This window comes from Daldinia caldariorum (assembly GCF_022478825.1).
Source record: "Daldinia caldariorum strain CBS 122874 unplaced genomic scaffold F4812scaffold_2, whole genome shotgun sequence".
NCBI classification, from domain to species: domain Eukaryota; kingdom Fungi; phylum Ascomycota; class Sordariomycetes; order Xylariales; family Hypoxylaceae; genus Daldinia; species Daldinia caldariorum.
In genome coordinates, this window is record NW_025953038.1 from 3,432,485 (window position 1) to 3,443,992 (window position 11,508).

General features: G+C 46.0%; 4 protein-coding genes across 4 annotated transcripts; all 4 read left to right on the plus strand.

Annotated features, from left to right (window-relative positions):
• The first annotated feature begins 630 nt into the window (after positions 1-630).
• On the plus strand, positions 631-1,516 carry F4812DRAFT_201319 (uncharacterized protein). The gene is made up of 4 exons (XM_047930234.1): positions 631-719; positions 890-987; positions 1,053-1,432; positions 1,505-1,516. Exons 2-3 carry the CDS (start codon positions 909-911, stop codon positions 1,283-1,285), a joined length of 312 nt encoding a protein of 103 aa, XP_047794297.1. The 5' UTR covers positions 631-719; positions 890-908; the 3' UTR covers positions 1,286-1,432; positions 1,505-1,516.
• Positions 1,149-3,865, plus strand: F4812DRAFT_416269 (FAD binding domain-containing protein). The gene is made up of 6 exons (XM_047933048.1): positions 1,149-1,240; positions 1,294-1,432; positions 1,505-1,723; positions 1,771-2,393; positions 2,444-2,737; positions 2,793-3,865. Exons 3-6 carry the CDS (start codon positions 1,675-1,677, stop codon positions 3,747-3,749), a joined length of 1,923 nt encoding a protein of 640 aa, XP_047794298.1. The 5' UTR covers positions 1,149-1,240; positions 1,294-1,432; positions 1,505-1,674; the 3' UTR covers positions 3,750-3,865.
• A 686-nt stretch (positions 3,866-4,551) lies between these two features.
• On the plus strand, positions 4,552-6,370 carry F4812DRAFT_449775 (uncharacterized protein; the record flags this gene model as incomplete). The annotated part of the gene is made up of 4 exons (XM_047936012.1): positions 4,552-4,732; positions 4,800-4,873; positions 4,928-5,077; positions 5,138-6,370. 4 exons carry the CDS (start codon positions 4,552-4,554, stop codon positions 6,368-6,370), a joined length of 1,638 nt encoding a protein of 545 aa, XP_047794299.1.
• Positions 6,371-7,033: 663 nt separating this feature from the next.
• F4812DRAFT_456085 (uncharacterized protein) lies at positions 7,034-9,836 on the plus strand (the record flags this gene model as incomplete). Its single annotated transcript, XM_047936926.1, has 6 exons — positions 7,034-7,094; positions 7,156-7,266; positions 7,382-7,480; positions 7,635-7,932; positions 7,992-9,024; positions 9,081-9,836. 6 exons carry the CDS (start codon positions 7,034-7,036, stop codon positions 9,834-9,836), a joined length of 2,358 nt encoding a protein of 785 aa, XP_047794300.1.
• Between the last annotated feature and the right edge of the window lie 1,672 nt (positions 9,837-11,508).

Genomic DNA, 11,508 nt, shown 5'->3' on the forward strand with positions numbered 1-11,508 from the left:
CGTAGATACCTATTATTTACCAATCAGCGGTTGCGATTTAGCTACCGAACTATTTCCTGCAATATGATCGCCGATTTTTCGTGTAACAGGTTAGATACTTTATTTCTCCTTTCGTTTATTTCCCGCGACGTACAAATTCTCTTTTTTTTTATAGAAAAAAAAAAGAATCCAAGAGAATTTCTGTCCAACCACAAAACTTCAAGTGGCTTAACTTAGCGTCCTAGATCTCAAGATTTCTTAACCCTCAACCCGTAAGGACCCTAGCTTTTACTTTAGTTTATACGCAAGGGATAAAATACATCTGGGCACATGGACGAATTCGTTGGTATCGTGTAAATTAGGTACGATGAAATTCACATATCTCACATACGTAGGTATGTAATTGATGAAGTACTAAATACTAAATGTACCTACTAGATGGTCTCGTGATGGGCAACAGAAAGCCTCATCCCAATATCAGATTCTGTATCAAAGAAAAACATGAAAGAAAAGTTCACCACCTTATTAGCTTAGGTAGGTAGGTACCTAGGTACCTACTCAATACACACGAAATCCATCACAAGTAAACGTGTGGGGCCGTACCTAACATCTACTAAACATTTCCGAAAGCTTAATAGACAGCTAACTACCTAGGTACCTTAGGTAGTTAAACGCCGACGGAACCTTAGTTAGGAAGTTAAAAGAAGCTGAGACTTACCTGCAGCTATTACGTATCTTAGGTACAATCATCTCCCCTAATTCCCGTCCAATAGGGGAACCTCGGTAGCTTCGGTGGTATCATTTTCATTCCCGTCCTTTTCAGCCGCGAATAAAACCCCCCCACTACGGCCCCACTATTCATTGCCGTGTTGACATCCCGGGCTACTTGTATGATAACAAGGGAAATCAGCAACCATATTTTGTTGATCATGGCCGACGGGAGCGGACCCGAGGGGGCCTCTCCCCATCGTATTGATGAGACCAAGGAACCAAAGGTTGGGTTACCAGGTAGAATAAACCCACCCTACATCGTACTCATGCAATTCTAATCCCTCAGTTCCTTTTTCTATTAGCGACATTGGCGTACACCGATTTTCCGAAACCAATGACAAGCCCAAGAGGTTGGCTACTCCCTGTCATTTACGTTTTTTTAAAGGGGGGGGGGGGGGCGTCAATGATAGCAGCTTCCATAAAGTTACACTTCCCGATGTTCCTGCCGTTGAATACTACTAGCGCGGTTCCGGTGTCTTACTACCTAATTGTAGCTACCTACCTACCTAAACCTATACCTTTCTCTCGGGATTAACACATTAGGTTATGTAAGGTACATATAATCCTAAGAATACCTATTAAATACCTACCTAAGGTAATACCTACTACCTACTAGGTATCAGTTGGCATACATATTTAATACCCAATTCCATCCATATCATACCTAAGTGTACCCATACGTGTAAGTAACGACAACTCGCCCTAGTTCGTTAAACTATACACAAGCTTTCTCTTATCTTTTTCCTACGTGTAGCCTTAGTTAGGTACGATTAAGGAAGTCTGCCAATTGATATATACGCAAACGTCTCGGCCATAACCCTATTTTATAGTTCGACTCCTTTTAAATACAACGTTGGTTGTTTTCGATACATCACCAGTCCCTTTCCTCCTCCTATCTAAGCCTGCGGTGCGTTAATAGAAGTAATGGACAACAAATCTCCGAAGAAATCTACTTCGCCGCACTATGATATCGGTAAGCTCACTGTTATCGGTTATTATATAATACTGACGCATATTCAGTAATTGTCGGGGCTGGCCCTGTAGGGCTCATGCTTTCAACGTGCCTTGCAAGATGGGGCTATAAAATCAAGCACATTGACAATCGAGCTGAACCTACACCAACGGGTCGCGCAGATGGTGTTCAGCCGCGATCCCTAGACCTACTTCGAAATATGGGCCTAAAGCCTGCCATCATGGCTCATAAACCCGCCCGCGTTTATGAAGTAGCCTTTTGGGACCCACCCAAAAATGGCAAAGGCATCGTCAGAACCGGTACCTGGGCTAGCTGTCCTTCTTTCATTGACGCAAGATATCCTTTCACCACACTATTGCATCAGGGTCGAATAGAACGCGTGTTCATCTCAGATCTAAAAAAGAATGGTGTCGAGATTCAACGGCCGTGGACTATCAAGGGATTCACCTCGGATAATAAAGTAGATCCGGAGTACCCCGTGGAGGTACACCTAGAGCATGTTGATGGGCATCATCGGGAATCAGTCCGGGCTAAATATTTATTCGGCGGCGAGGGCGCTAGATCATTTATCAGAGATCAACTAGGAATCACAATTACGCATAAAGATCCTATTACACATGTTTGGGGCGTTATAGACGGCGTCGTTAAAACCGACTTCCCAGATATCAAGGCAAGTCTCGTTATGGTTAGTTCTGCAGGCTTTATGCTAACAAGTCTTAGATGAAATGTACCATACACTCTAGACATGGCTCGATAATGGTTATTCCTCGAGAAGATAATATGGTTCGACTATACATACAGATCGCATCGTCTACGGATCCAGACTGGAATCCGAGGAGAACAGCTACTGCGGAACAAGTTCAAGACTCCGCAAAGAAGATCCTCCACCCATACCTTATAGAATGGGAACGCGTGGAATGGTACTCAGTATACCCTATCGGACAAGGCATTTCAGATAAATACACAATCGACCATCGTGTGTTCCTGGGCGGCGATGCTTGTCATACTCATAGTGTAAGTCGTAAGTCCCCTGTATCAGCCATAGATAACGTCATTGACTCCCCAGCAGCCGAAAGCCGGCCAAGGGATGAACACGGCCTTTCTCGATGCCCTGAATCTCGCCTGGAAAGTTCATGCTGTCGAAGCTGGATTCGCCGATAGGGCTATCTTGACAACCTACGAAGCTGAACGCAAGGATGTCGCAGAAACCCTTCTTTCATTTGATAACAAATATGCCAAACTATTTTCGCAGCGCCCGCCAGCTGCAGAGGAGGTACAAGCCGCCTCGGAGCAGACTAGCGCCCAAGCCGAGGATAACGAATTCGTCAAGACTTTCAAGGAGTCTTGCGAATTCACCAGCGGATACGGTGTAGCCTACAAACCCAACGCGCTTAATTGGTCTCCAGCACATACAGCCAAGTCTTCTTTAATCAATCCCCGAGGAAACAAATTGCGTACGGGTCGAATTATGATCAACGCTGACGTTACGAGGGTTGTGGACGCTAACGTTGTACATTTGGAACAAGAGGTTCCTCTCAACGGCTCATTTCGTATCTACGTCTTCGCCGGAGAACCTGCGGTGGCCTCGAAGGCGCTGAATGATTTTGCCCTTCGCCTCGGCAATAACAGATCATTTTATAGCTCTTATCTCCGGTCTGATATAGACTCCGTTTCCCACCACGAGATGAATAACCCTCATAGCCTCTTCTTTACTATATGTACCGTCTTTGCTGCTCAACGAAGTCAGATCGAGATAACACGGGATGTGCCGAGTCTTCTTGCTCGTTACCGCGACCACATATATGCTGATGACAGATGGGACCGCCGCGTACCTGATGCAAAAGCTTCAGCTCATGCTAAAATGGGGTTTGATCAAGAAAGGGGTGGTGTCGTTGTTGTTCGACCCGATGGCTATGTAGGCATTGTGACGAGCCTGGTTGAGGGATCTGGAACCGTGGATTCATTGAACGAATATTTCGGTGCTTTCTGCACAAATAGATTGGGCGAAAAGATGTCACAATTATAAGCAATGTATCTTAGACATACCCAAGCGTGAGCTATACCCCTTAAGCTAGAGTGGTGGTTTCCCAACCATACAACATATATTCGTCAAATATAAAAAGTGAGTTGACATATCCCTTACATAGCCATTTCTTATCGTGTAAACGCCTGGAAGAAATTCTATGCCTGTCCAGATTGCTGAAGAATATTGAATGGAATATAGAATGCAGCGTGATCTTAGTTTATTATAGGGGCATCCAATGTAGGTATGTACCTTATCTTAGGAGGTACCTTGGTTGCCTCTAATAGGTGTCTGAACTTAAAATATTCAAGAGAGTGACTAGATTTCTCAAGGCAAGTACGAGGTATGCCAGTTCCAATCAACATAATGGAACGGCGTTCCATTCGGATGGAAGGGGCGTATAAATACATATTTCTTTAGGCATCTATGGGATACACTATGTAGGTAGGTACCTAGGTAAATAGACTCTGATGTTAATTGGCGTCGATGCTGGCATCTTTACTTTAGAAGAGGGCAGGAACGAACATTGAAGCATTTCCAGGAGTACTTGGAAGAAGTAACCTTTTCACCATTGTGTCAGCAAATTTCATTCACTTACCCGTTATGTTCTTTTTCCCCTTTTCCAACGTGACCCGGTTAACTTCGGGGATCATCGACGAACTAATGGCCTAAATAATACATAAATAGTAACGGCAATCTTGTCGAAGTCCTTACTTAACCTAGGTGTATTCCGATCTAGTCTCTGATACAAACGCTCGTTTACTCTGCTATTCGTAATAATACGACTTTTATCACCACTTACACTATGACACCAAGAGAAATGCGCCGCTATGAACGACTTGAAATTTCCAATGGGGAGGGTAGTATGGTGGATAAAGACGCTATACAGATTATCAACGACGAGGATGGCGCTGACCTTCATATAAGTCATGCCTTCAAGCGATCCGGAATTCGTAGTCTGGACCGAATTGGCTATCACGAAGAGAGTGAGTACATATACCTACTTAAAATCACGCGTCACATTTTATCATCATATAACTTACAACTATCCAGAGTGTCGCAATGTGCTTGTGAGATACTGTGCGCACATCCCAAGAAACTATCAATACAAAGACGGAATTCCGCAGGTTAGTATGCCGTATCTTGAAAGGCTTATTCCTGTTCTAACTCTTTGGTCCTAGATCTTTCTAGTTCTACGAGAACATCTTGGTGACGAGAATATCGACTTGGCAGGTGGTGTACTCTACGAGCTCATTGAAGTTGACTGTGAGCATACAGATGATCCGGGAGCAGCATTTCAACGGTGGAAATATGATCACCTACGCAGATATGTTAGAATAACATGGCATGACATTCCGACCAGAGAGTCGAGAGCTGACAGAATCCATTAGGCCGACCTCGAACTTCCTCACGTCCCCCATATGACTACTATCACGTCTTCAATCATCCCAACGAAGAAGCTTACCCAGTGGCGTTCCGAACACCCAGACAAGTACCCATTCGTATTATCCGATTCGACTCCCTCAACAGAGAGGGCCTCCATTGATCCAAGCTGCATTCGCAACCGTAAGGCATGGCTAATTGATCACACACTCTACATCTCTTCACGAAACGACGGTACGCGACCCCTGAACAGCCCAAATCCAAAGAAATTCCACGAGATGCAATGGAGTCATGAGTGTGGCACTCAAGGAAAGCTTATCGAAGAGCGCGATGTACCCGTCACCTCCCCAGATCGTCCAAGCGAGGGGTCACTCCCAGGTACAGCAGATGCTCTGCTAGACAACCCCAAGCCTTGTAAAGGCCTCCGTGGTTATTCGTCAAAGTCCAGTCTCTTCAGCAAAATATCAGGGAAGATTAATATATATAAGCAAAATCCCGAATTAGACCAGAGGCGGTGTAGTTGGATGCCGGGTGCCCTCACATTTGAATCAACCTCGTCATTTCGAACCAAACGAAACTGCCCTGATGTAACTACTGTGCCTCTCCCTGGCGGCTGCGAAATACCAAATGCCATATTCGCTAGGAAGTATTTGCTTGTTGGGGCTAGCGAATCACTGCCTCCATGTCTGCCTTTGAGGCAGATGCCTACTGCCGAATCAAAGGCTACTGATACTATCGTGAGGGCTGCATCAAACGGATTACTGGAAAGGGCACGGGATTGGTCATTTCGGGGCCCCTTTACACCGCAACTCAACTTTGATGGGGGACTGGACTACCAATGGAATCATAATGAATCCACAATCACTTGCAACAGATTCGACTTGAATGATTCAGGTGACGGTGCCATCGCCGCCCGGATTAGTGATCGGGTCGAAGAAGGCGTATTCAAGCGAATAGAACAACGCGCAGATCACCGACGGACGTCGACGAAGCGACAGGGTATTGTGTTTGAGCCAGACGAAGTAATAGATGGCGAGAGGAACTCTATGCCATTTTTGGCAAACTACATTACTTCGAGCGTATCTATGCCCAATAGCCTAGGTGACACCACACCTCGAGGGCTTAATAGGGCTACATGTGGGAAATTACAGTCTGATGGACATTCGACACCAAATAACCGGGTTTTTTCGACACTCTCGGATATTAAGCATGTCCGGCTATCGTCGATTACAGAAAGGTGAGTCTCTCTCTCGTTGAAAGAGATTCGGATATTAACTGATAAATGGCTTAGAAATAGACATGGCTTACGCCGTCGTGATCCTCTGTTATTCAAAAACGTAGAATTTACAATGCCAGCAGAAGCCTCGGGTGTCAACACCTCGGCTTCAAATCGTAAGACTACCATAATCGAGTTATCGCCGAGTCTTGATCCCCCTAGAATTAATATGGAAGATAACCATGGGAATGCAATGACGGAAGAGGAGTGCCTTTAGAGGATAATCATGACAAAAGATGCTACACAGGTGCTTGACAGATCAACTGTGTGCAATGTACCTAGAATTTAGCAGCTCTGGTCTTTATGCTGTGTCTAAAGGGTGCTAAGAGGTGACGATTAAAGAGAATGTCATGTATTTAATAGTGTGAGAAAGGCATTAAAAAGAGGTAACAGCAAAATGGGCACATGGAGCCTGAGGATTCGGCAGCTAGTGAATGACGATTTTGCACGGCCTTGCACGTCTGTTGCTGCCTTGCTGGGTCATGAGGAAAATTCCTACTTAGCACTTAGCTGTACTTGGAATTTCTAACGCAACCGTACCGTCCCCTAACAACTTCCTCTTCAACTTCTTCTTCAACAACACGTAAACGGCTTGATTTCGATTTACCGTCGCCTTCGCACCAGAAATATGGCTGACGACAAAGCACTAGTTAAATACGCACCGGCGACTATGTTGAACGGAATTCGAGGTACATTATTCTGTTCATGCCTTAGTTTCTACATTACACGGCGATTAACGCTTTTTCATAGTTGGGATGCCGAGCCCTATGGCAATTGCAGCTGCCGAAAGAATTCGGACAGGCATACAAGTGTTCAACGACGGTGAAGGAATTTCTGATTGGGTATGGGCATTCAGCCCTGGTATGTTTTCTTCTTGACTGGTAACAGCTGATATGCATATGCATGGCTAAAAATGCTTGAGTGATGGAGTGCCTGAGTGCTTAAGTGGGAGCCTGGATTCTAACCTGTCACCTAGGCGACAGCAACGTACCCGAGAAAAACCAGAATTCTCTTAAGGTTGCTGCACCTTCGCATACATCTGCAACAACTTGCCCTAGCACAGTTTTTGACAAAGGTTGGTTTTATTTTTTATCTTTTTATTTTTTCATTTTCGTCGTTACAATTGTCTTCTTCCCAATCTTCTTCCCTACCCTTCCCCTTTTTGATCCTTATCTGCCCCATCGCGAGATTCCTTACTTGATGGCATGCTGAATTTACATTTGACCCAGAACAACGAGAAATAGTGCAATATCGGCCTCGCTTCGCACCTGGTAGCACGCGAGATCTACAACTGATCACTCCCATTACCCAGTTGACCTCGTCTCCGAATAGCTGTTCCCTCCAGAACGCTGCACTTCAACGCACAACAGACGCGTCGTTGCCTGTGCAAACCAACTTTTTCGGCTCAAGCCAATTTCTGGACAATCAAGCTATTCTGCAGAAAATATCCCGCCGTAGGCTTTCCTCTCCGCTACCTATTACTCAGGTTGAAGTTGAACGCGCCCTCCTTGACGACTCTATCAAGATGTAAGCATGATTGACTTGAAATATGTATAGTTGCTACTTGCTAATAATAATGATAATAGGTACCCAACTCCTATGAGAGGCAATAGCGCCGTAGACCTTGAGTTAGCCGCGGCTGGAGCCCGGGCGCCCAGTAGAGAACCCTATCATTCGCGATCGGGATCACGCACTTATCGAGACGAGGCGAGCGATGCTCGTTCGTACTACAGCCGCAGCAGAGGAAACAGTACCTCATCTGGAACATACCAGCAGCTCGGCAATATAGGCACGCCAGAACAAGGACGCCTACTTCAGAACAGATATGAGTTTCAGTCGAGTGATGCTGACGATCTCCTTTCACCTGTTCCTGAGATTGCTGGAGGCAAGTTCCCTAGTCATGTCACGACAATGTCGGATCTCATGAATATGCGCGACGAAGAGCTTCTTAGAGGATCCCGAGACATGTCTCGACACAAATTTCCTCCCAAGCCGGCTGAGCCTGCCCCTGCTACGAAGAAAGAGAAGCATCGTCCTCCGCCGCTTGATCTGACCAAGGCTCGTCAATATGCCGCGGTGAACGGGAGACACACGAATATCCAGATCATCCATAATCCCGTCCCTGCTTCAGACGTGAGTGCGACCTGTGAGGACGATAGCCCCTCGGTGTACGGAGATGAACCGTCATTTCATTTCTGTGAAGAGCCCTCGGGCGACCCCTACAAAACTGGATTGGGAAGAGCCAGCATTCTGAAGGGTTACTCCAATTGGATGGAGAAACAGCCTACCGAAAATCTAGCACAGGAGGACCAGCGAGCGACATCTCCTATTTCAGATATTCCAGCTGCTCAATCTACTCCTCAGAACCGCCCGCCGCAGAAAAATGGTCTTGGTTTATCCAAGTCTTTTACTACCAACGAGGTTACGGGAGACTTTGGTGCGCCGCCTTTTACACCTCTGACACCGTGGCTTGCCAATGGCAACCCCAAGAAGGCGAAGAAGAATCTGTTCGGAGACAAGGGATGGCTCGAAGATACAGCCGCACAAAAGAAGCCCGAGCGTCTAAAGAATACGAACTCGCGTTTCTTCGACGGCGTGAAGAAGACCGCTCGAAAGATTGTAAGTGTTCATCGACTCCCCCCTTTCCCCGAACTGATGAAACTAACATATTACAGGCTGGAATGGCAGACTTCAAAGTTGGCGCGTCCAGAGTGAGCACCGCTCGTGAACTCAACATCACGCTTGATCCTCGTGAGCAGAGCCTATTGTACTGCGAGCTGGAGTTTATCTTGAGCAACACCCTTAGCGGATATATCAACGGCCAACTACATCTTGGGCGCTTAAACCCGCATATTCATGCTAAGATTGCCGACTCTTGGGCTCAGATGGGTCGCCCGAAGGTGATTGGATTCCGCTATGATCTCGAGACTCAGATCGACATGATTTACGCACATATCGGCAATTTCCGATTCCACGGCCCGCACTACGCGGACTGCCACATCGTCAAGGGTCTTCTGTACGGCACGAAGATGAACGCGCGAACCATGCGTATCCGCACACTCTGTCAGCCAGACTCCGTTATCGCAAAGCACATCTTGGACTCCCAGGCCCTCATGCAGCTGCTCAACAGCCCGCCCGAGCTGCAGACAGCGCTGGCGGAAGTGTGCCAGTTCTTCCGCACCATCATCGAGGTCCGTCAGGAGAAGCAGGAGAAAGACGAGATCTCCAAGACGTTCACGGAGTACGCGCCTAACACCGGCTTCAAGTACCGAAGCCAGGAAGATCTGTCGCCGCCGAAGGGCAAGTTCCCCGGCGAATATCGCGTCAAGAATCAAATCGGCGTCCCTCCCGGCCAGCGCAACTTCAGCGGCCCGACCCTCGAGCCCAAGGTGTATAAGACCTCGGACCAGCCGCATGCTTTGACGAAGTAAGATGCCTAAGGGATGATATCTAGGTACCTAAGGCATGGGCCTCTCTATAGGTCGTTGGTTGGTCTCCTTTGATGATATCTCATAACTATGAGAAAAAAGAAACCTACCGTTACGTGATGATGATGACGTTTGGCGTTTTTCTTTGGACGCGTCTTTTTTGACGCGCATATTTCCTTCTTTTTTTTACGACGGGAATCAGGGATGAAGCTTTTACGATCTTCTTCGATGCTCTCATACCCGGTTTTTTCCCTTTTTTTGTCTGAGACGACATTCTGCGGCTCTTGATCAACTCCGAGAAAGAGAATTTTCAACAAATTTTCCTCGAGTTTCGACTTTCTCCTCCTAGCATTGCATCGACTGAGACTAAAAAAAAACACGCTGGAAAATGAATTCCGCACAGTTTTTATGACGCTACTGCAATCGTTTCCAAGTCCAGATGGATGCATGGATGCATGGATAACTGTTGGTTTTACCATCCATTTTTTGGGTTTTGTTTTGCAACGAACCTTTTTTCTTCTCTTCTTTTCAGGGGATTCAACTCTCATTCTTTGCACACGCCTCGACAGGCAACGATTTTTTTTTGTTCGCTTCACTACATCAAAATTGCACGGACAATGTCTTTTTTTTTCGACGAAACAGATGGCCTTCGACTTCGACTTCGACTTCGACTTCGACCATAATAACTTCGATCCAAGACTTTTTCAACTTCGACCTCGAGCCTCCGGGGCTACTAGTGGAGGAACGTCGTTGTGTATGACTTATTTCCTTCTGTTTTTGCGACACGCGCCCAGGGAGGAAAAAAAAAAGAACGGCTTCATCGTAATGGTCACATCTAATCTGGACAAACGAGACCTATTCGCGTACCTCTGAATACGTCTATGCGTTGGAGAAACCCTCTTTCGCATCACCGATAAATAACGAATCATGGGGAGGAAATGATTAATGGATGGATGATGATACTTTGACGATCAATTTTCTCTCTTTTTTGATCTTTCGTTTCGACTTGGTCTGGAAGCCTTGTGCCTTTTTTTTTTCGTTACCTGGTATATCTCGGTATGCTGAGAGAAGAGAAATGTACATTAGTAAGGTGGATAGCACCACTCACTACGTAATAATAACTCGTTCGTTTTTGCGGAAAAAAAATATCCAACTACATACCTAGGTAGTCGTCTCGTTGAGACTAAATGCCGCTTCGCCAGGATAACGCTTTACTATCGTGATACTCACCTAGGAGGTAGGTAGGAGGAGAGGCGAAGTGTAGTTCCAAGCCAGACTAACGAGACAGCTAATAAGATAGGTTTGGGTAGGTCTAGGTACATATCTTGAACACGATACTAATAAGGCTACACTGAAAACAATGCTGTGGTTATTAATACTAGAGGCTAAGGGACTTACACGATATCTGCATCTGCTGGTGTAGACATCGTCTTCTGCACTGAGAGACGTCCGCAGATGCTAACCCCTGGCCCTTCATCATGATTCAAGTAAGGCTAGGTACATAAAGGACATTGGCAAATTAGTTAGTCGATCGTAAGGAAAGGCTTGTCTCGTCGTTCGGGTTCCTTGCATAGTTCTTCACTTTGGGCGATATCTGTTAGCTCTAGGTTAGGTAGGTAGGTAGGTACCTAGCAATAGCGAAACTGAAATTGAGGTTAAAGTCCAAAGTGTAAAC

Bases quoted from the DNA above. Each gene is read 5' to 3' on its own strand.
- F4812DRAFT_201319 (XM_047930234.1), top strand. From the start codon at position 909: ATGGCCGACGGGAGCGGACCCGAGGGGGCCTCTCCCCATCGTATTGAT. The intron at 988-1,052 runs GTAGAATAAACC...TTTTTCTATTAG, and splicing joins ACCAAAGGTTGGGTTACCAG to CGACATTGGCGTACACCGAT.
- F4812DRAFT_416269 (XM_047933048.1), top strand. From the start codon at position 1,675: ATGGACAACAAATCTCCGAAGAAATCTACTTCGCCGCACTATGATATC. The intron at 1,724-1,770 runs GTAAGCTCACTG...ACGCATATTCAG, and splicing joins TTCGCCGCACTATGATATCG to TAATTGTCGGGGCTGGCCCT. The intron at 2,394-2,443 runs GCAAGTCTCGTT...AACAAGTCTTAG, and splicing joins CCGACTTCCCAGATATCAAG to ATGAAATGTACCATACACTC.